The 23380-nt window shown below is 42.5% G+C and overlaps 1 protein-coding gene and 1 pseudogene across 5 annotated transcripts in view; one reads left to right on the forward strand and one right to left on the reverse strand.

The window, feature by feature from the left end:
• Window positions 1-3293, reverse strand: part of LOC124045703 — a 30110-nt pseudogene extending 26817 nt beyond the window's left edge. The window contains exon 1 of the transcript XR_006840889.1: window positions 1330-3293. The product of XR_006840889.1 is annotated as a protein kinase C-binding protein 1-like (transcript). The remainder of the gene's footprint in view (window positions 1-1329) is intronic.
• Window positions 3294-5320: 2027 nt separating this feature from the next.
• Window positions 5321-20806, forward strand: zgc:113278 (Translocating chain-associated membrane protein 1-like 1-like). 4 transcript variants are annotated; one of them, XM_046365241.1, is made up of 11 exons: window positions 5321-5658; window positions 6793-6853; window positions 7457-7575; window positions 7899-8015; window positions 8127-8185; window positions 8792-8915; window positions 9161-9231; window positions 18523-18627; window positions 18911-19054; window positions 19210-19370; window positions 19470-20806. In XM_046365241.1, the coding sequence occupies exons 1-11, from the start codon at window positions 5539-5541 to the stop codon at window positions 19541-19543; spliced, it is 1155 nt and encodes a 384-aa protein (XP_046221197.1). In that variant the 5' UTR covers window positions 5321-5538; the 3' UTR covers window positions 19544-20806. The 4 variants fall into 4 exon arrangements, with proteins under 4 accessions (XP_046221197.1, XP_046221198.1, XP_046221199.1 ...); XM_046365242.1 differs by having other exon boundaries at window positions 19473-20806; XM_046365243.1 differs by having other exon boundaries at window positions 8831-8915.
• Window positions 20807-23380: the final 2574 nt, after the last annotated feature.

Below are 23380 nucleotides of genomic sequence, written 5' to 3' on the forward strand. Positions count from 1 at the left end.
CAAAGAAGGTACACACAATCAACAATCACTAAAAATAGTGTTTCTCTGGGTGGCAGTTTGATTTGTAATGACATGAGTAGAGCATTACCCAGAGGGACAATCAGTTTCTAACACAAAATGGCCACTGTTTGAGGCACAGAGCAGAAGAAGCAGCTTTACATGGATGAGTGCTACAGAGTCAACGTAGCACTGGCCTGTAAACTGGAGGACTTTGGCCATAAATTGAGACCCCATATTCCATGAGCTTCAAAACAACTAGACTACACAGGGCTACTAATGTGTGGAGGAAGAATGAAATGTACCAATTTCCTTCAGACCCTCCATTTTTGGTTTCGGAACACTGAATGAACTCTGAGGACTCAGTTCTGATGAGGGTGAGACTGGAAATTAATTTAGTGTCAATTGGTGAAGAATGATTTAATATTAACATATTACATTTTTTTAGTTAACTAGACAAGTCAGTTAAGAACAAATTCTTATTTACAATGACGACCTACCCCAGCCAAACCCTAACCCGGACGACGCTGGGCCAATTGTGCGCCATCCAATCATGGCCAGTTGTGATATAGCCTGGAATAAAACCAGGGTCTGTAGTGATGCCTCTAGCACTGAGATGCAGTGCCTTAGACCACTGCGCCACTCGGGGAAATCTGCAGATATTAATTATGAATTTTGTCCCCCAAAACACTACTTACTGTGAGAAACCAGTGTTGAGTTAGCTATCAGCGTCTGGAGACCCCCCGCCCCGGTCAGTCTAACAGGCACATGTGTTTCCCCCACGACCATTCTCCCTGGCCTGGCATGACACACTAAATCACAACAACAAAAGATACATAACACTCCCCCCCAATCCCGCCACCCTACTAGTCCTCCTCATCCACCCATCCCCCAGCCTTGTGTGCCATGACACACAAGGCTGGCACAGCAGAGGGGAGATAGATAAGAGATTGCCCATTTGTAGCTTACTCTCTTTTGCATTATAAAAAAGACAAGGAAACCAAGGATTTGCCATGGTCCACTCTGCAGTCCACTGCATGGCAGCCTGGATGTCTGGGGAACACATGTTAGCCTGCCTGCCACATACAAACACACAGAGATAGACAGAGAGCGCAGAGGGGAGAGTCCTAACCCAACCCCCACCTAAGCTCTCTGTGGTACAGGGGCCTTGCAAGGACTCCCCTGCCCCCAAAGCCCCCCCCCCCACCTTTGAGAAAGCAATCTGTGATCTTCAGGTATTCACATCCAGATTTGCACAGCAACATTCACACAACAGAGGAGGAGAAGGAAGGAATGTTGTAATTAGAGTTGAGATAAATAGACAGGGCTTACCTCTGTGGATGCATGGCTATCCTGACACACTGTTATGGCAACACTTATAAAACATGGAGGACACTCTCAGCCGGGGAAGGCTCCGTTCTTCAGGCAAGGCGATCAGGCCTGTCTGATGGTAGCCAGGCCCTGACTGGCCCCTTTGTCACAGGCGGGATGTAAGACCGCATCCGATTGGCCGAAGGGTTTCCTGAGTAATTATCTTTGTTCAGCGCAAGCAGGAGCAGCTCTGAGTGCAGGAGAGACATGGAGATAAAAAGAGAGAGAGAGCTAGGCCCAAATCACAAAATAACACACACACAACAATGTAATACTGTTTCCTAAGGTTGCATCTGGTGCAAGTTATGTTATTTTCACAGATTATATAGTAGAAATGGCAGCATCTACTAAATGAAAAACAGACAGCAGGGCTGCTCTGTTGTAACCTCCATTTTTGTAGAGAAGGCCTTTGTCTAAACCCCTCCCTTCTTCTCAACCGTCTTCAGAGGAGAGAGGGCACATAGGCTTTTTCTTCACCAAAACTTCAACCAAGGCCTGGAGAAATTGCACACAATTTAAAATATAGACCAGGGAATGTTTCCCTATAATATAAGTTGAATTAAAAGAAAAACTGAATGGTAAAAGCCAGATCATATAAAAAAATAGGATTAACATAAAAGGAAACAAGTTACAATTATTCTGAAATAAATATGAATCAATTCAAAAGAAAGGCTATTTATGGGCTTATTCCAAAATAGAAAGAGATATTATGTATACTACAACAAGATGGGACTCATTTTATCTACTAAGAGTTACATTAAAACATTTTACAAAAATAATAATTTTATAATTAATAAATCATCAGGCCAAACAGCATTACTTGAAAGTACAGTTTCTCTAAAAGAGAAACATACAAGTAAAAATACACACAAAAAAAAACAGCCAATACTTTGCAAAAAAAGATTTGAAAAATAAATACATATAATAGGTTACATATTGTTATATACCAGGGGTCAGCAACAGGCTCATTAGTGATTTTTTTGGGGCTCCCCAGAGTAGTTTGGCGGTTTTCAGTTTTAAAAAAAAGACTAAAATCACCAGCCCCCCCCAAAATGTCATTTAGGAAATCTATTCCCAAGTATTCCAATTTATTTTAAAAAATTAGGCGTGATTGTGTCTCAATGTAATCAAGGCATGAAATTATTGTATTTGAAAATAACAATCTATTTTTTGGCTGACTTGTGGTCAGTTTGAAGTGAACAAATGACTATAATTATGTTCCGGCCCCAGACCATCCACTCCGACAAAATTCGGCTATCGGCTGAATCTAGTTTACGACCCGTTATAAACACTACCCGTAATCGCACATTTTGGGGTACAGTGTTATGTTTGTTGTAGGGCTGTTTAACATTCTACTCTGTGGATGGTTAATGTTCTGGAGTATTTATAAGGCCTAATCCATAACATATAGGCTCATTTCTGGTCTTACAATTGAGGTTGGAAGTAGCACTTATTACATTAAAGAAAAGTTCGGAAAAGGGGAGACATTTTGTAATGCCAGACAATGCAGACCAGAACAAATGACAGTATGTGCATGTACGTGTGTTCCAAGGAACCTACCGCTTGCATCATGTGCTCCGTGAAAATCATCAACAATTCACTGTACCTGGGTAACAGCACCTGTCTGTTATTGTTAACTCTCAGACAGGCCAGTTTGTCAATTGGAGTATGTTTTAAATAGCTCACCAGGCCACACTCCCAACACAGAGGTACAAGCAATGGTAACTAAGGCTCACACACATTGAATGTGGATCTAGCATTCTTCTGTTTCATCTGTCAATATTTTTCACACAATTCCAAATGTAAAATCGGTGCGCACTCGGTTCTCAAATTTCGTTCAGAGGTGCTAAATATTCTCGGCCAGCAAACGCTATTGGTGTATCTGAGCCCTAACACTCTGTGCTTGTAACTTCTACTACTCTTCACTGTGCCTTCACCATCTGCCACTATTCCTTACCACTGGTGCAGATATGTGAATAGCAAAGCCAGTAGGCTATATCATTATAGCCTTTCCGACAGGTAGCCTAGTGGTTAGAGCGTTGGGCCAGTAACCGAAAGGATGGAATCCTCGAGCTGACAAGGTAAAGGTACTGTTCCCCGGGCGCCGATGACCTGGATGTCGATTAAGGCAGCCCCCCACACCTCTCTGATTCAGAGGAGTTGGGTTAAATGTGGAAGACACATTTCAGTTGAAGGCATTCAGTTGTACAATTGACTAGGTATCTAGTACCCTTTCTAGGTACCCTTTCCCTTTTGAAAGGATATGTTGTTGTGAGCACAGGACATGTGTGCTTGGTGGAGAATTGGGGCTGAAAGAACACAGAAGTAATTGGTTTCATAAAACAATCAAGCACGTGCAATGCTGTCCTCTAGTGAATAAAATGAGAATAACGTCAGACAGATTGACATCCCTGGCCCTCACAGGTTCACCATTTCCACCGGTGACTCTTCATGCCTGCCTCTATATGAATACTTATCTGACATATTTGTCGGACCCAACTATGCTAATGTGACAACTGTCTAGCCTAGATAGATGGACATACGCTCCTCTGAACTATTTGTGCGGTGTCTTTCCTAAAAGGACAACTGTTTGGCCAGAGGGTTATTGGTTATTCACGCTGTGCCTTTTTACCACTTGCTCTGTTAGGGATCTTGGCTGGGTTACTGTGAAGCATTTGTTTGACAAATTTGTATGACAAATGTTGTTGAAAGGACTAGGTCTATATTGATTGGTTTTCAATCAGCTCGTACTCCTGGTACCTTGACCATTGTGTAATGTTTCCAAAACAATTAACAGTTAGCTAGGTTTAAAAAGTTAAGTACAGAAAATGTAATCCATGACTGTAGCTACTCGGTACTCCACTTACAAAAAGGACATATTGATACAGAAATGGACATATCTATAAATCCTGGCATTTGTACAAATGATATGGCAGAGACAAATTATACCATAACAGCTCATATCAATATGGTTTGACAGCCTATACTAAATACATATACTTGTGTTAATATTGAATGTGAAGGTTGGGGTCAGGAGTGGCTGAATGAGTGACAAGCCATGGTGAAAGATTAAACCATCATTGACAGTAGGATTACACTAATGTGTACCTAGTTACCAAGGTTGGTTCCTTTTGGCTGTACAATTCCATATACTTAACAGACTTGTAATGTGTAACTACGTAGCTATATCAAACGGGTTCACCATCACCACTAGCTACTTCCTTTGCGTAGTGGGCTTTGTTGGCTACAGTAACTAGCTAACGTTAGCTAGCTAACTAGCTGCTGACGTTAATAATAACAACCGTTTCCTGATTCACATTGAGAAATATTTCCTATTTTACACGATTTATTCTGCTAAAACTAACGGAATAAATGGTATTTCACGTAAAACAATCAATACGTACCCGATAATGAAGATAAGTATGTAAAATAGAATCTGACTGGACGGAATGAAAGATGGCTTGGAGGTATCCCTTCTTTCCCTCAACATTGATTGGGCGGATTCGATTATGCTGAACTTTGGAGCACCGGTGCATGGTCCGTGACATGCATCCTGCAGAAACATAAACATCTTTTTCATAACATATATTTTCAAACTAGTTTTCATTGGGAAGGCAGATAAAGCGTTTTTATCAAAAGCAATACATTTTGCATGCGAAAATACAGAATCCTACTCTTTACTCCTCGTGCTTAACTGCGTCACTTTTGTGTGGAGCAGACTTCGCCGTGGGCTTTGAACGGGGCACCTGGCTCACGCCCGGTCGGCAGCCCGGGTCCAAAACGAATGGAATCAACTTTCACCCTGTGCCAGATTAATCGAATCCCCTAATTGACTTGATATGAAACCAATACCTCCTCCACCAATTCCCTTGCACGTGATTTGTTCAGCATAGTGTCAACCATGAGTTAAATGGGGCGGGGTTTTCCTATCTACGTCAATGGGCGGTTTTTGAGTGTTTAGGAACCGAACTGGGAGGGGACGTTTGACTGACCAGTAACGAAGTGCGTGGTGTTGTGTACATTTTTATCGTTTCTTAACACATGAACGGCAATTTACACCGTGAACTGGTAGTAGTGGCAGGAACAAAATAGGACAGTTTGCATCTGAATGCAAGCGGGGGCTGCGAGTGACTGAATAGCGGCAGGTAGGGAGAGCTGTATCGGTCAGCCATGGGTTTCCGAAAGAAGAACAAGAGCCCGCCGGTGCTGAGCCACGAGTTCGTGATCCAGAATCACGCGGATATGGTTTCATGTGTGGCTATGATAATTCTCCTCGGCCTGATGTTCGAGGTACGGTGTTAAACCATGGAATGTATGCTGCACAGTATATAAGAAAACGCCTTGTCTGAACTGTGATGACAACGTCAGCAAGACTCAAAGGGGACTGGGCGCAAGCGTATCCCTTCTCATATGTCACACCGATTGCCAAGGAAGACAGGAGGCACACTGTGCTAAATAGTTGCTGGTCAACTAGCATGTCACACCAACTAGCTAGCTATCTAATATTACCAAATGGATAGATAGCGCTAGCCAGTTTGCTATCACATTCATGCATGTGACAGTAAACGATGGGGATTGTTTACATTACTCAACTCCCATTCAAGTCTGCAAAAACGTAATTAATTGAGTGCTTGTTGCTGTTAACTGAACTTGCTATCTAAGTTAGCCTGCTAGGCAACTTGTTCTGAAAATGAAACACGATCGCATGTTGTCTATCTAGCCAATTCCCCTCCAATTTGTCTGTCTCATTGAGTACGTTTACAATCATACACACTAATAATCCGATAATAAGATGATTATGGCAGTAGGCATATTATGCAATAGTCATGTAAACGCCGTACTCTTTATCTTAATCTTATTAATGTCAAAATCGAAGTAAACATACGCCAATTAAAACACCTTGTTTTCTGGGCAATCTTTCGAATGATTAAATAATGTAAACACCCTAATGGCGTTCCAGCGGTGTATTTGGTCTGCGCATGTGCTGGCACCAGCCGAGCGAGCCTCCCTCTAGCACGAGTGAAGTATGTTAGGAACAACTGTATGCGTCTTAGAAGTAGTTTTCACATACAGACGTCATATGTTTGAAATCAGAACATTTGTTTCCCAAAAATAACATTCGCTGTGGTAGAACGTTTATTTTGATTGGCGATTTTCAGCAGTTATCAGAGTGCCATCAGGTAGCCTGGTTTCAGATGTAGTCATGTAAATAGGATTACTAGGGAAATCGTTCTTGCAACGCATGTATCGATTTTAATCGAACCATTATATTAATCTGGCTATCCACAATAATTGAAAACATTTTTATTGTGATTGACTCCTATGCATCTGCATTATCAGGAAGAACCACTCTTGTTACAAGGTACCATGACAATACCTTTTGCTACAACATTGCTTCTATTTGATATCTTTCGTTTATTGCAGGTCACAGCCAAGTTTGCCATCATGTTCATCACCATTCAATACAATGTGACTCAAAGTCTTGGTAAGTCTACATAATTTTTATTAGTAGTTATTTTACCAAGTAAATTGACACATTCTAAGTTACAGAAATGACATGGGGAATAGTTACAAGGGAGAGGAGGGGGATGAATGAGCCAATTGGAAGCTGGGGATGATTTGGTGGCCATGATGGTATGAGGACCAAATTGGGAATTTAACCAGGACACCAGAGTTAATACCTCTGCTCTTACAATAAGTGCCATGGGATCTTTAGTGTCAGGACACCCATTAAACATTTCATCCGATTGATGACACCCTACACAGGGTAATGTCCCCAATCACTGCCCTGGCACATTGGGGTATGTATATATATTTTTTTAGACTAGAGGAAAGAGTGCCTCCTACTGGCCCAGCATCTGGTCTCCCATCCTGGGACTGACCAGGACCAACCCTGCTTAGCTTCAGAGCCAAGCCAGCAGTGGGATGCAGGGTGATATGCTGCTGAAATATTTATTTGTATTTATTTCAAAAATAAATTTACAGTATTTAGTCCATTTACAGTATTTAGTTCACTTTACAGTATTTAGTGCATGTATCCAGTACCTTGTATTTGAAGCTGTTTTTTTGTTCATCTGTATGTTATCAGATGAGAGGGCTGAGCAAGTGAACCTGTACCAGTACGGTCCTAAAGACATAGCCACTGTGTTCTTCTACCTGCTCATAGCTGTCATACTCCACGCCTTAATACAGGAATACATTCTCGATGTGAGTGTCTCTGCACACAGACCCCTATTGTGTGTGTGACTGAGAGAGAAAGGAGGATATCTGTATAGGTAGTTAATCTACAGAACACATAGTCACTGTGTGCTCGTGCGTGTCTCTCCCCCTTTTTTCCAGCCCAAGTGTGATCATAACTTAAGGTCTGGCCTTGTCTTGCTTAGCAGTCTTATCCTTCTCACCCTCTTAGGCAGTCAAATATTATCCTCCATGGCCATTTCCTTCTCTTACACAGCCCACAACAAATTATAACAGACACGTTTCTCTTCGTCGGTATGCATGTCTCATGTCATATTTTTCTCTGATTTCAGAAAATGAATAGGCGGTTGCACCTGTCGAAAACCAAACATAGCAAGTTCAATGAATCGGGACAGCTTGCTGCCTTCTACTTATTGTCCTTCATCTGGGGCTGCAGCATCTTAACAGCGGTAAGAAGACTAATAAAACGCTGCCAGGAGTCTTGAAATATTATGTGAAGACAAGCAGTCCATCTCGTTGAATTTGTTCTTTGGCTCATGCCATCTTTTCTTATCTGTTAGGAGGAATTTGCGACAAATCCTACTTTCTTATGGGAGGGCTACCCACACACCCACATGGTGTAAGTAAGGATTTATACATACCTTTTACGCCTTCAGGTCACTCATTTATTATTTCAACATGTTAGAGGGACAGGGTTAGTACTGTTTTCATCAGAACTTTTTGGGGAGTTACCAAGCGTTCTAGAACACAATAATTCCCCACAAGTGTTCTGTGACAGCTCAGATTTTTGAGTTGGCACAGTGGAAAGGCCTTAGTGACCCAGGGTGGATTGCATCTCTAGTATTGCGCATGGGAGTACACTGTCCGGCTGTCTCATCAAATCCATTTTAGACATCAGGTTCCACTAAAATATTTATTCCAAATGTGATGTTTTACTCAAGCTAGACACACAGTGCTAGCACAAAGTGTCTGTCTTTTCCATCCCTCTCCTCATTTCTCATTGTGTAAAGAGGTGTTATTTAAATCCATTTTATTAGGGGAAATAGATTAAGCAGGAATACATAGATTGTGAACTGAATATTTTCTCCCAGGTTACATATATTTTTCTTATTGATGGACTTTCATCTATCTTTTAAAATCATGTTAGTAAATGCATGTAACAGAATCTGTTATCATGATCAAGCGTTCATGTCCCATCATATCCACTCGTTCCCTGCATAGATAGACCGGATCTCTGCCTGCCTGTAACCTGCCCTCTCTGCAGCTTTCAGGTGAAGTTCTTCTACATTTGCCAAATCGCATACTGGCTCCATGCCCTTCCGGAGCTGTACTTCCAGAAAGTGCGAAAGGTAAGGGTGCATGATCACACCTTGGGTTAGGTCCTAAAGATGACATCTGTCATTTAAACATGGGAGGATACATCTTGTGATTGTGTAACTCTCCATTGTTGCAATACATGGTTCATATTCTTTATTCTCCTCTATCAAACCCATTTGTGACTGTAGAAGTCATGTGGCATTGAAACTGCTGTGGCACACACCTACACTGATACAGCAGTCATTAATACAGGCTCTTTCCTGCTTGTGTGTTTCAGGAGGATATTCCCCGCCAGCTCTATTACATTTGTCTTTATGTCTTCCACATCACCGGTGCCTACATCTTAAAGTGAGTGTGTGTCATCTCAGGGAAGTGGTTAGATAAGAAGATAAAGACTATGAATGGAGCTACCGTTCAGCACTTCCTTACTTATGCACTTTAAAACCTCTTTGGGATAGGAACCTTCATCTCAATTTCCACCTAAAATGACATACCCAAATCTAACTGTCTGTAGCTCAGGACCTGAAGCAAGGATATGCATATTCTTGGTACTATTTGAAAGGAAACACTTTGAATGTGGAGATGTGAAATTAATGTAGGAGAATATAACACAATAGATCTGGTAAAAGATAAAACAAAACAACATGTGTTTTCTATTTTTATTACAAAAGAAAGGCCATGCATTGAGAGAGGAATCTGGGGATAATTTAGATGTTGTCCACAACAGGGCAACAGACTGATATATTCAAGAAGGAGAGAGCTACATAATATGTCGTATGAAGTCTCACAGGTGTCCCTCACGAGTTTGTCCAAATGTACCCCAGTGTCCGAATTGGTCAGTTGATACATTTTCAAGTTGATAAATATAGAGAAAATAAAAAAAATGATATGGTAATAAAAAATTAAAGATTACACACAAAGATGAAGGGGGCTGTGCTTTCCAGTCATGTTCACCTGAGCCCCTGGCTGCCTTTTAGGCAGACATGGTGGAAGTGACTCCACATCATCCTCTAGCACAGTTTGCCAACTTCCTCTCCCTCAGTGGTAGTTGCCCGTAGTGCACTGGCCCTCCTCCATTTCTGAGCTGGCCTCTTCACACGTCTATATGGGGGTGGGTGTGGAGCCAGAGACTGCAGCAAGGGTCAGACTGGAGGAACCAGTTCCTATGTTTGAGTGGGTGGGGGATAGAGACTTGAGTGTGGTCTCTTTGGAGTTGGCTCCCCAGTGGTCACCTCTACCACTATTGAGGATTTAAAAATAAAATAAAAATTCTGACCTCACGTTTACTATTACTTATTTTATTTGTCTTTTATTTTAGCAGGGGGTGAACCCTGCATCAATACTTTTACGGATGAGCTCTGCATCAATACATAAAATACACAAGACCTCTATAAACATGTATAGAGTATGGGGAACACAATCACTATAATGAAATATGTGGACCAATAGGCATTAAGACACTCAAACCACAGCCACAGCATGTCATAGCTAACATAAACATACAGAGTCAAAAGTTTTAGAACACCTACTCATTCAAGGGTTTTTCTTTATTTTTACTATTTTCTACATTGTAGAATAATAGTAAAGACATCAACTATGAAATAACACATGGAATCATGTAGTAACCAAAAAAGCTACCCTTTGCCTTGATGACAGCTTTGTACACTCTTTGCATTCTCTCAACCAAATTAACCTGGAATGCTTTTCCAACCGTCTTGAAGGAGTTCCCACATATGCTGAGCACTTGTTGACTGCTTTTCCTTCACTATGCAGTCCAACTCATCCCATACCGTCTCATTTGGGTTGAGGTCGAGTGATTGTGGAGGCCAGGTCATCTGATGCAGCACTCCATCACTCTCCTTCTTGGTCAAATAGCCCTTACACAGCCTGGAGGTGGGTTGGGTCATTGTCTTGTTAAAAAACAAATGATAGTCCCACTAAGTGCAAACCAGATGGCATGCCGTGTCACTGCAGAATGCTGCGGTAGCCATGCTGTGTGCCATAAGTGGTGCCTTGAATTCTAAATAAATCAGACAGTGTCACCAGCAAAGCACTCCCACACCAGCTCCATGCTTCACGGTGGGAAACTCACATGCGGAGATCATCCGTTCACCTACTCTGTGTCTCACAAAGACACGTTGGTTGGAGCCAAAAACCTCAACTTTAGGCTCCTCAGACCAAAGACAGATTTCCACCAGTCAAATATCCATTGCTCGTGTTTCTTGACCCAAGCAAGTCTCTTCTTCTTATTGGTGTCCTTTAGTAATGTTTTCTTTGCAGCAATTTGACCATGAAGGCCTTATTCACAGTCTCCTCTGAACTGTTGATGTGTCTGTTACTTGAAATCTATGAAACATCTTATTTAGGCTGCAATTTCTGAGGTGCAGTTAACTCTAAAGAACCTATCCTCTGCTGCAGAGGTAACTGGGTCTTCCTTTCCTGTGGCGGTCCTCATGAGAGCCAGATTCATCATAGTGCTTAATGTTTTTTGTGACTGCACTTGAAGAAACTTTCACAGTTCTTGACATTTTTCAGATTGACTGACCTTCATGTCTTAAAGTAATCATAGTTGATGATTTGATTTGATGGACTGACGTTTCTCTTTGCTTATTTGAGCCGTTCTTGCCATAGCCCCATTTGGTAAGACCAAATCCATATTATCTTCTGTATACCACCCTTACCTTGTCACAAAACTTTTTGGCTCAAACTGACTTTTAACAAGGCACACCTGTTAATTGAAATTCATTCTAGGTGACTACCCCATGAAGCTAGTTGAGAAAATGCAGCGTCATTAAGGCAAAGGGTGGCTACTTTGACTATATTTTGATTTGTTGAACACTTTTTTTTGGTTACTTCATGATTCCATGTGTTATGTCATAGTTTTGATGTCTTCACTATTATTCTACAATGTAGAACATAGTAAAAAATAAAGATGAACCCTTGAATGAGTATGTGTGTCCAAACTTTTGACTGGTACTGAAAATACAGTACCTTCGAAAAGTATTCCTTCCAATTGACATTTTCCACATTTATTTGGTTACAGCCTTATTCTAAAATAGATTAAATGTGTTTTTTTCCCCTCAATCTGCACACAATACCCCATAATGATTTATTTTAATAAAAACAAATATTTCACCTTTATTTAACCAGGTAGGCTAGTTGAGAACAAGTTCTCATTTACAACTGCCAAGATAAAGCATAGCAGTGTGAACAGACAACAACACAGTTACACATGGAGTAAACAAACAAGTCAATAACACAGTAGGAAAAAAAGTCTATATACATTGTGTGCAAAAGGCATGAGGAGGTAGGCAATAAATAGGCCATAGGAGCGAATAATTACAATTTAGCAGATTAACACGAGTGATAAATGATCAGATGATCATGTGCAAGTAAAGATACTGGTGTGCAAAAGAGCAGAAAAGTAAATCAATAAAAACCGTATGGGGATGAGGTAGGTAAATTGGATGGGCTATTTACAGATGGACTATGTATAGCTGCAGCGATCGGTTAGCTGCTCAGATAGCAGATGTTGGAAGTTGGTGCGGGAAATAACTCTCCATCTTCAGCTATTTTTGCAATTTGTTCCAGTCACAGGCAGCAGAGAACTGGAAGGAAAGGCGGCCAAATGAGGTGTTTGCTTTAGGAATGATCATTGCGATACACCTGCTGGTACGCGTGCTACGGGTGGGTGTTGCCATCGTGACCAATGAACTGAGATAAGGCGGAGCTTTACCTAGCATGGACTTGTAGATGACCTGGAGCCAGTGGGTCTGGTGACGAATATGTAGCGAGGGCCAGCCGACTAGAGCATATAGGTCGCAGTGGTGGGTGGTATAAGGTGCTTTAGTAACAAAACGGATGGCACTGTGATAAACTGCATCTAGTTTGCTGAGTAGAGTATTGGAAGCTATTTTGTAGATGACATCGCCGAAGTCGAAGATCGGTAGGATAGTCAGTTTTACTAGGGTAAATTTGACAGCGTGAGTGAAGGAGGCTTTGTTGTGAAATAGAAAGCCCACTCTAGATTTTATTTTGGATTGGAGATGTTTGATATGAGTCTGGAAGGAGAGTTTACAGTCTAGCCAGACACCTATGTACTTATTGATGTCCACATATTCTAGGTCGGAACCATCTAGGGTGGTGATGCTAGTCGGGTGTGCGGGTGCAGGCAGCAAAAGGTTGAAAAGCATGCATTTGGTTTTACTAGCGTTTAAGAGCAGTTGGAGGCCACAGAAGGAGTGTTGTATGGCATTCAAGCTCGTTTGGAGGTTAGATAGCACAGTGTCCAAGGAAGGGCCAGAAGTATACAGAATGGTGTGGTCTGCGTAGAGGTGGATCAGGGAATCGCCCGCAGCAAGAGCAACATCATTGATATATACAGAGAAAGGAGTCGCCCCGAGAATTGAACCCTGTGGTACCCCCAGAGACTGCCAAAGGACCGGACAACATGCCCTCCGATTTGACACACTGAACTCTGTCTGCAAAGTAGGCAAGTGAACCAGGCAAGGCAGTCATTAAAAAAACCGAGGCTACTGAGTCTGTTGATAAGAATATGGTGATTGACAGAGTCGAAAGCCTTGGCCAGGTCGATGAAGACTGCTGCACAGTACAGTATTTTATCGATGGTGGTTATGATATCGTTTCGTACCTTGAGCGTGGCTGTGGTGCACCCGTGACCGGCTTGGAATCCGGATTGCACAGCGGAGAATGTACGGTGGGATTCGAGATGGTCAGTGATCTGTTTGTTAACTTGGCTTTCGAAGACCTTAGATAGGCAGGGCAGGATGGATATAGGTCTGTAACAGTTTGGGTCCAGGGTGTCTCCCCCTTTGAAGAGGAGGATGACCGCGACAGCTTTCCAATCCTTGGGGATCTCAGACGATACGAAAGAGAGGTTGAAAAGGCTGGTAATAGGGGTTGCGACAATGGCGGCGGATAGTTTCAGAAATAGAGGGTCCAGATTGTCAAGCCCAGCTGACTTGTATGGGTTCAGGTTTTGCAGCTCTTTCAGAACATCTATCTGGATTTGGGTAAAGGAGAAGCTGGGGAGGCTTGGGCGAGCAGCTTTGGGGGGGGGCTCTTTTTCCGAGGTTGGAGTAGCTAGGAGGAAGGCATGGCCAGCCGTGGAAAAATGCTTGTGGAAGTTTTCGATTATCACAGATTTATCGGTGTTGACCGTGTTACCTAGCCTCAGTGCAGTGGGCAGCTGGGAGGAGGTGCTCTTGCTCTCCATTGACTTTACTGTGTCCCAGTACATTTTCGACTTAGAGCTACAGGATGCAAATTTCTGCTTGAAAAAGCTGGCCTTTGCTTTCCTGACTGACTGCTTGTATTGGTTCCTGACTTCCCTGAACAGTTGCATATCGCGGGGACTATTCGATGCTATTGAAGTCCGCCACAGAATGTTTTTGTGCTGGTCGAGGGCAGTCAGGTCTGGAGTGAACCAAGGGCTATATCTGTTCTTAGTTCTGCATTTTTTGAGCGGAGCATGCTTATCTAAGATGGTGAGGAAGTTACTTTTAAAGAATGACCAGGCATCCTCAACTGACGGGATGAGGTCAATATCCTTACAGTATACCCGGGCCAGATCGATTAGAAAGGCCTGCTCGCAGAAGTGTTTTAGGGAGCGTTTGACAGTGATGAGGGGTGGTCGTTTGACCGTGGACCCGTAGCGGATACAGGTAATGAGGGTGAGATCCTGATTGAAGACAGCAGAGGTGTATTTGGAGGGCAAGTTGGTCAGGATAATGTCTATGAGGGTGCCCATGTTTACGGATTTAGGGTTGTACCTGGTGGGTTCCTTGATGATTTGTGTGAGATTGAGGGCATCTAGCTTAGATTGTAGGACTGCTGGTGTGTTAAGCATATCCCAGTTTAGGTTACCTAACAGAAGGAACTTCTGGGGGATGATCAATTCACAAATGGTGTCCAGGGCACAGCTGGGAGCGGAGGGGGGTCGATAGCAGACGGGAACAGTGAGACTTATTTCTGGAGAGATTCATTTTTTTAATTTGATTTTCAAACTGTTTGGGTATGGAACTAGAGAGTATGACATTACTTTACAGGCAATCTCTGCAGTAGAATGCAACTCCTCCCTCTTTGGCAGTTCTATCTTGACAAAAAATGTTATAGTTGGGTATGGAAATCTCTGAATTTTTGGTGGCCTTCCTAAGCCAGGATTCAGACACTGCAAGGACATCAGGGTTGGTAGAGTGCTAAAGCAGTGAGTAAAACAAACTTAGGGAGGAGGCTTCTGATGTTCACATGCATGAAACCAAGGCTTTTTCGATCACAGAAGTCAACAAATGAGGGTGCCTGGGGACATGCAGGGCCTGGGTTTACCTCCACATCACCCGAGGAACAGAGGAGGAGTAGGATGAGGATGTGGCTAAAGGCTATCAAAACTGGTCGCCTAGAGCGTTGGGGACGAAGAATAAAAGGAACAGATTTCTGGGCGTGGTAGAATATATTTGGGGCATAATGTGCAGACAGGGATATGGTGGGGTGCGGGTACAGCGGAGGTAAGCCCAGGCACTGGGTGATGATAAGAAAGGTTGCATCTCTGGATACAACATGCTGGTTATAATGGGTGAGGTCACTGCATGTGTGGGAGGCGGGACAAAGGAGGTATCAGAGGTATGAAGAGTGGAACTAGGGGCTCCATTGTAAACTAAAACAATGATAACTAACCTGAATAACAGTATACAAGGCATATTGACATTTGAAAGAGACATACAGCAAGGCATAAAGTAATCGCAGGTGTTGATTGGGAGAGCTAGCTAAAACAACAGGTGAGACAACAACAGCTAATCAGCTTACACAACAACAGCAGGTAAAATGGCGATGACTAGTGATGAAGCAAAAACAGGTTTAGACATTTTTGCTAATTTATAAAAATAATAAACTGATATTACATTTTACATAAGTCTTCAGACCGTTTACTCAGTACATTGTTGAAACACCTTTGGCAGAAATTACAGCCTTGAGTCTTCTTGGGTATGATGCTACAAGCTTGGCTACACCTGTATTTGGGGAGTTCCGTTCATTATGCTCTGAAGATTATCTCAGTCTCTGTCAGGTTGGATGGGGAGTGTCGCTGCACAGCTATTTTTAGGTCTCTCCAGAGATGTTTGATCGGATTTAAGTCCAGACTCTGGCTGTGCCACTCAAGAACATTCAGAGACTTGTCCAAAATCCACTCCTATGTTGTCTTGGCTATGTGCTTAGGGTTATTGTCTTTCGCCCCAGTAGGTTTTCATCAAGAACCTCTCTGTACTTTGCTCCGTTCATCTTTCCCTCGATTCTGACTAGTGTCCCTGTCGCTGAAAAACACCCCCACAGCATGATGCTGCCACCACCATGCTTCACCATCGGGACGGTGCCAGGTTTCCTCCAGACATGATGCTTGGCCATCAGGGCAAAGAGTTCCGTCTTGGTTTCATGAGTCCGGAGAATATTGTTTCTCATGGTCTGAGTTATTTTGGTGCCTTTTGGCAAACTCCAAGCGGGCAGTCATGTGCCTTTTACTGAGGAGTGGCATCAGTCTGGCCACTCTACCATAAAGGCCTGATTGGTGGAGTGCTGCAGAGATGGTTGTACTTCTGGAAGTTTCTCACATCTCCACAGAGGAACCCATGAGCTCTGTCAGAGTGACCATTGGGTTCTTGGTCACCTCCTTGACCAAGGCCCTTCCCCGATTGTTCCGTTTGGCCGGGCGGCGAGCTCTAGGAAGAGTCTTAGTAGTTCCAAACTTCTTCCATTTAAGAGTGATGTATGCTACTTTGTTATTGGAGACCTTCAATGCTGCAGACATTTTTTGGTACCCTTCCTTAGATCTGTGCCTCGACACAATCCAGTCTCTGAGTTCTATGGACAATTCCTTCTACCTCATGACTTGGTTTTTGCTCTGACATGCACTGTCAACTATTGACAGGTGTGCCTTTCCAAATAATCTCCAATCAATTGAATTTACCACAGGTGGACTCCAATTAAGTTGTAGAAACATCTCAAGGAAGATCAATGGAAACAGGATGTGCCTGAGCTCAATTTCGAGTCTCATAGCAAAGGCTCTGAATACTTATGTAAATAAGGTATTTATTTTTTTATAAATTTGCAGACATTTCTAAACCTGTTTTCACCTTGTCCTTATGGGGTATTGTATGTAGATTAATGATGGAAAAAATGATTTAATTAATTTTAGAATAAGTCTAATGTAACAAAATGTGTAAAAAGTGAAGGGGTCTGACTACTTTCCGAATGCACTGTTTCCCCAGAGAGAGTTTGGTGTCTGAGGTGATGGGTGGGGTTAGTTGTAAAACCTGTATGAATGTATTTGCTTTGTCCTCAAAATAGCTCCTATACAGGCAACCTTTTTAATCTTCCAACATACAGGTCAAGTCTGACAAACTAATTTGTTGTGTGAAAGTGACTGGAAAAGTTCAGCAGTTATCACGGTAGTAGTGATATCCTATCAAAGTAGTATAATCAGCAGAAGTACCTCTAACTGTTTTAGCTTGCATCTGAACCTCCTTGACCCAATACTATTTTAATGGCCTTCTGTTACTCAGCTCCTCTCCTTCAAGACCACTGGTCTGGAAGATGGGTAAAGGCAGCGTAGTGCTTTAATTTCATCCTAGTGCTCCACATACCTCTTTCTGATCACTGGGCATGACTGACAGGATAGGGAAGGAAGGAGGTCATTCAAGTTTTTTTGCAAATGGCTTCAGTGTTATGATGTATCCTTTTCCCCTGCTGATGTTGTGGGCTGAATCCCTTTACCTTGTGTCCTTTCCGTATCCTCTCGAATAACCCTGGTGGTGGTGGTCTTACCCCCAAAAAACAACCTTAATATTTCTAATCGATGGGAGGACACCTACTTGTTGAGGGAAAACTCATTCAGGAATCAGGCAGAACTTATCAGCAATGGGAGTTTATTCAATCAATTGCAAGAGAGATCACTCTCAGGATGAACTGGAGAAGAACTCAAAAGTTACAGAATCACGCAGTCATTATGTACTTATTCTACTCAAAGAGATGATTGCCTCTCCTAGGGGAAAGCAAGCTTACATGAGAGATTAGGGGACTTGGCTCCACTTCCTTAAAGCATTGTACAAAGAAGATCATATTCTAACCAGTTCTCACAGCCTACATGACTGAGGGGAGTGATGAGTTATTTTCGGTTAGAAGAAGAATTTGGCCTTGAGCTGGGCCTCTAGTGCCCGATCGATAAGGAGTCAGCAGCAAATCCCTCCTTTGTGCAGTGTGTGAAGAGGGTACTGGACAGCTATGGAAAATTACCAGTTGATACAGTACATATAGTACTATTCAATTCAAGCATTTACGTAGCATTAGACTGTAACAGAACCATTTTGCACAAACATACTAAACAACAATATTGGAAGTAGTGCCACTCATAATTGCATTGCATGGATCAATTATAGGCCCTTTTATGCTAGATATGCATAAATCATCACTACTATCTTCTGGACAACTTTTAAAGATGCTTCCTCCTGCAAATGTGAATAATATTTAATTTTATTGAGTAGTTCAATACGGTTAATCCCTGGACAGAAAATGTCATCTGATTTAAGGTTTGTTATCTGTTTCACCTGGTGTTTGCGGACTTCCTGTGTTCAGCCTCCACCGGCTGGGCCTGGTGCTGCTGGTACCTCACTACCTGGTGGAGCTCCTGTTCCACGCCTCACGCCTCTTCTACTTCAGTGACGAGAACAAGCAGAAGGGGTATGTATGAGTTGTATGCTGGACACCCCCTCCATTTTCATACCAGTCAATACAAGGAGGGGAGAAGTTGGGAATAAAACCTGCATACAGAGATAGGTTTGGAATTAAATTTTGTTATTGTTGTCACCTTCAGCAAGTCACTTGTGTGATACAATGGGATCTTTTCCTCCCTTATCGGACTAAACTGATTGATTTGAATAACTGATAGTGTCTTACGTCAGCCCATGGAAGATGTCACTGTTGTTGCCATGGTGACTAACTCAGATTCTCTTTTCTTTTCCAGTTTCACTCTGTGGGCGCTACTTTTCGTCATCGCTCGCCTCCTTACCCTCACCCTCTCCGTACTGACTTTTGGCTTCGGACTGCCCCGCGCAGAGAACCAGGGTTTCTCACTGGCAAAAGGCAACTTCAATGTGCTTACCATTAGGCAAGTCATGTTTCTTAAGATTGCTTAATTTGCCCTGTTACCCCCTCTGATTTGGCCCTTGAGAGCAAGTTTGAACTTTTCATCAATCAAAGAAAGTAAAATGCCTGTCATTGCTCATGGCTGGTCTTCATAATGTTTCCCCCCTTGCCTCTCAGGATGACGTGCCTGGCTGCCATTTGCCTGACCCAGGCCTGGATGATGTGGAAGTTCATCAACTTCCAGTTGAAGAAGTGGAGGGAGCACAGCCAGAGCCAGGCCTCCAAGAAGAAGGCTTTCAGCCCAAAGAGCAAGCCCCACAAGAAGGACCTGGCCCGGGGTGAGTCTGCTGCCGCTCCCTTGGATCACCCACCTCCAGCCATTACAACTCTGTGATGCAGATATGTTTTTGACATGTTGTTCTTGTTTGTTTTGTTAGTAGGTTCTGCCAACGGTGTGGTGAAGTCCGATGACAAGACGTCACCCCGTGCGAGAAAAGCCAAAGCCTCATAGAGTTGGAGGGAGAGAATGGAGGGATGGAGCTAAGGAGAAGTTTTTTATTTTATTTTACCTTTTATTTAACTAGGCAAGTCAGTTAAGAACAAATTCTTATTTTCAATGACTGCCTAGGTGGGTTAACAGCCTGTTCAGGGGCAGGATGACAGATTTGTACCTTGTCAGCTCGGGGATTTGAACTTGCAACCTTCCGGTTACTAGTCCAACGCCCTAACCACTAGGCTACCCTGCCGTGAGGGGGCTATTCTCAATGTGACATTTTGTCTTTTCATCACTTACATTTTTTTTATCTATTCCCCAAAAGAACCTTAACTGTCTCTTTTGTGTTAGAACCTATGTTTTAATAGTTATGTTTTTGTTTGTTTTGATGACCTCATATGTTTGTGTTCAGTTGTTATTTCTGTGGATGGGATGTAAGCAGGGCAGGGTGAACTGGTTAAATGTTTTAAAGTATGAATCTGCTACCCGTGTGTGCCCCACCAGCTGCCCCACTGCTTGTGCTGTGTGTTCCTTTGAACGTAAACATGGGGTTTGGCCCTAAGCCACTCTGGGCTGGCCTTTTGGACAAGGTCTGTCTGTGCTAAATCTCTCCCACTCAAATGATGTTGCTTGGGAGAGCGGAAGTGGGAAGTAACTGGATAGATAATTGGTCAAAAAGTCATTTTTGGAGAGGAATTATCTGTAGCGATTGCATCCAGCTTCAGGGCCCTAGTCAATCAAACTTTCCAACTGGATTTCTGAGGAAGTCAAACATTGCACTGTTCAATTTTTACAGCAAGAGTGCATGTCACGATTCATGTTGTCAACATAACATGTAAAAGAAGAAGTGTGTGAAACGTTGGACTAAAACTTTATTTTACCTTAATATTGGTTTTGTATAGGGACCTCACCATTAACTCCTAATGGTGTTCGTTTGATGCCTGTATTGATTGTTACTTGCTTTTGCCATATGTAATCTGTGCTATTATTGGATTGAGGCACTGTTAGTAGTTAGTTATTGAGTAGCCCCATCTCACAGATTGACCAACTCTCTATCAGCCATATTCTGACTCAACTGGCCTTTATCCAAAACTCCATTACTGGAGATACTTTCTTTATCCATATGCAGACAGAACTAGATCTCTTGAGAAAATGATGCGTTGATGTACAGTACCAGTCAAAAGTTTGGACACACCTACTCATGTCATGGTTTTCTTTCTTTTTACTATTTTCTGCATTGTAGAATAATAGTGAAGACATCAAAACCATGAAATAACACATGGAATCATGTAGTAACCAAAAAAGTGTTGAAACAAATCAAAATATATTTTAGATTCTTCAAAGTAGCCACCCTTTGCCTTGATGACAGTTTTGCTCACTCTTGGCATTCTCTCAACCAGCTTCAAGAGGTAGTCACCTGGAATGCATTTCAATTAACAGATGTGCCTTGTTAATTTGTGGAATTTCTTTCCTTAATACGTTTGAGCCAGTCAGTTGTGTTTTGACATGGTAGTGGTGGTATACAGAAGATATTTGGTAAAATACGAAGTCCATATAATGGCAAGAACAGCTCAAATAAGTAAAGAGAAACGACAGTCCGTCATTACTTTAAGATGTGAAGGTCAATCAATCTGGAAAATGTCAAAAACTTTTAAAGTTTATTCAAGTGCAGTTGCAGAAACCATTAAGCACTATGATAAACCTGGCTCTCTTGAGGACCACCACAGGAATGGAAGACCCAGAGTTACCTCTGCTGCAGAGGATGTTCATTAGAGTTACCAGCTTCAGAAATTGCAGACCAAATAAAAGCTTCACAGAGTTAAAGTAACAGACACATCTCAACACCAACTGTTCAGAGGAGACTGTGTGAATCAGGCCTTCATGGTCTTATTGCTGCAAAGAAACCACTACTCAAGGAAGGCAATAAGAAGAGACTTGCTTGGGCCAAGAAACACGAGCAATGGACATTTGACCGGTGAAAATCTGTTCTTTGGTCTGATGAGTCTAAATTTGAGATTTTTAACCAGCATGGCTACCACAGCATTGTGCAGCGAGACGCCATCCCATCTAGTTAGTGCTTAGTGGGACTATCATTTGTTTTTCAACAGGACAATGACCCAACACACCTCCAGGCTGCGTAAAGGCTATTTGACCAAGAAGGAGAGTGATGGAGTGCTGCATCAGATGACCTGGCCTCCACAATCACCCGACCTCAACCCAAATGAGATGGTTTGGGATGAGTTGGACAAGCCAATGAGCCAGCCAATGAGTATGTGGTAACTCCTTCAAGACATGGAAAAGCATTCCAGGTGAAGGTGGTTGAGAGAATGCCACGGGTGTGCAAACCTGTCAAGGCAAAGGGTGGCCACTTTGAAGAAGCTCAAATATAAAATATATTTATATATTTCTTTGGTTACTACATGATTCCATTTATGTTATTTCATAGTTTTGAGGTCTTCACTATTATTGTACAATGTAGAAAATAGTACAAATAAAGAAAAACCCTTGAATGAGGAGGTATCCAAATTTTTGGACTGATACTGTATGTGGATGATTTGTGCAGGAGATCAGGTGAGGTTTTTTGTGTTTCGGTTCAGGATTTCGTTCTCCGATAAGATTATATTAATTAATGAACAATGCCAATAATTAATGCCTCAATTTAGAGTTAAGCCTAAAGGGTCATGGTTAGGTTTTGACGAGCCGTTGAGTTTGCATCTCAGAAGCATTCAGTGGCCTTTTTTTCACATCCACTGGAAGAGTTGAGTTATTTATTTCAGTCGTATCTTTTTTTTTTTTATCAGGCTTTGGCAACTCTATAACCAGCATAGACGAGGTACAAAGCGAAACGCTTTCAGTCTCAACCCAAATGATACAATCCTCCTTTAAAGTGTCCTTAAAATGTCAGTGGCGTGAGCCATGGAGTTCTCCTCGGGTTTCCTTTTTTATATCTGGGTGTACGGCACAGGAGGCTGAGGGGAGGACGGCTCATAATAATGGCTAGAATGGAATGGTATCAAACACATGGAAATATGTATTTGGTGTGTTCAATACCATTCCATCAATCCGTTCCAGCCATTACTATGAGCCCGTCCTCCCCATTTAAGGTGGCACCGGCCGCCTGTGGTGTATGTTGGCAGGCAGCTGCCTCCATAGACACCCACTTATTATACTGTACATCCCATTCTCAGATAGTCTCTTGCCAGACGGCTTACTTCCGCAATCTTTGAATGTGCCGTTGCCCAAGGTCTGGCTATAAGAGACTAATTCTCAGATGGGACGTGTGCGTGTGTGCGTGCATGCCCGTGTCTAGTTCTACCTGTGGTTATGCCTACTGTGTGTGCCCGTGAGGAAGTGAAGGCTCTGCATGATTCATGCTTTAGTGTCTTTGCATTTTCACTTTTAAAAAAAAGTTGTTGCCCTTGTGGCGTCATGGAGCTTGACAGACAGTTTAACTCCCCTTGTTTCCTTTTAAATCCTTTACCTTGTTTTCATTTCACCTTTTTGTTATTTTACAAAAAAAGGCTTTTGTAATGAAGACAGTGAGTGGTAACTGAGTTATATTTTATATAAAGTCTTATTGGATGTTTGCTTACAACCCCTGACACTTCCTTAACCCCTGTCCTGTGTGAAATAGATTCTGTGACTTCTGTTTGCCACATTTGGGCTGAAGGGGCCTTCTTGCTCCACCTGTCCAGTGATTTGGACATTGCAATTGGACACTTATGTTATGTCCTGTAGAGACCCAATGCTGTTGTCACAAATGGGACTAGTTACCATTCCTAGCCTGAGCTCAGATCTGTTTGTGCTTCGCCAACTTCTCTGACTAGCATTATAGTTGGCTGAAGCATATACTGA

The sequence above is a fragment of the Oncorhynchus gorbuscha genome, linkage group LG10 (assembly GCF_021184085.1).
Source record: "Oncorhynchus gorbuscha isolate QuinsamMale2020 ecotype Even-year linkage group LG10, OgorEven_v1.0, whole genome shotgun sequence".
Taxonomy (NCBI): domain Eukaryota; kingdom Metazoa; phylum Chordata; class Actinopteri; order Salmoniformes; family Salmonidae; genus Oncorhynchus; species Oncorhynchus gorbuscha.

Excerpts from the sequence above, each read along its gene's own strand:
- zgc:113278 (XM_046365241.1), top strand. The coding sequence starts at position 5,539 with ATGGGTTTCCGAAAGAAGAACAAGAGCCCGCCGGTGCTGAGCCACGAG. Across the intron at positions 5,659-6,792 it reads TCCTCGGCCTGATGTTCGAG|GTCACAGCCAAGTTTGCCAT; the intron begins GTACGGTGTTAA and ends CGTTTATTGCAG. Across the intron at positions 7,576-7,898 it reads TACAGGAATACATTCTCGAT|AAAATGAATAGGCGGTTGCA; the intron begins GTGAGTGTCTCT and ends CTCTGATTTCAG.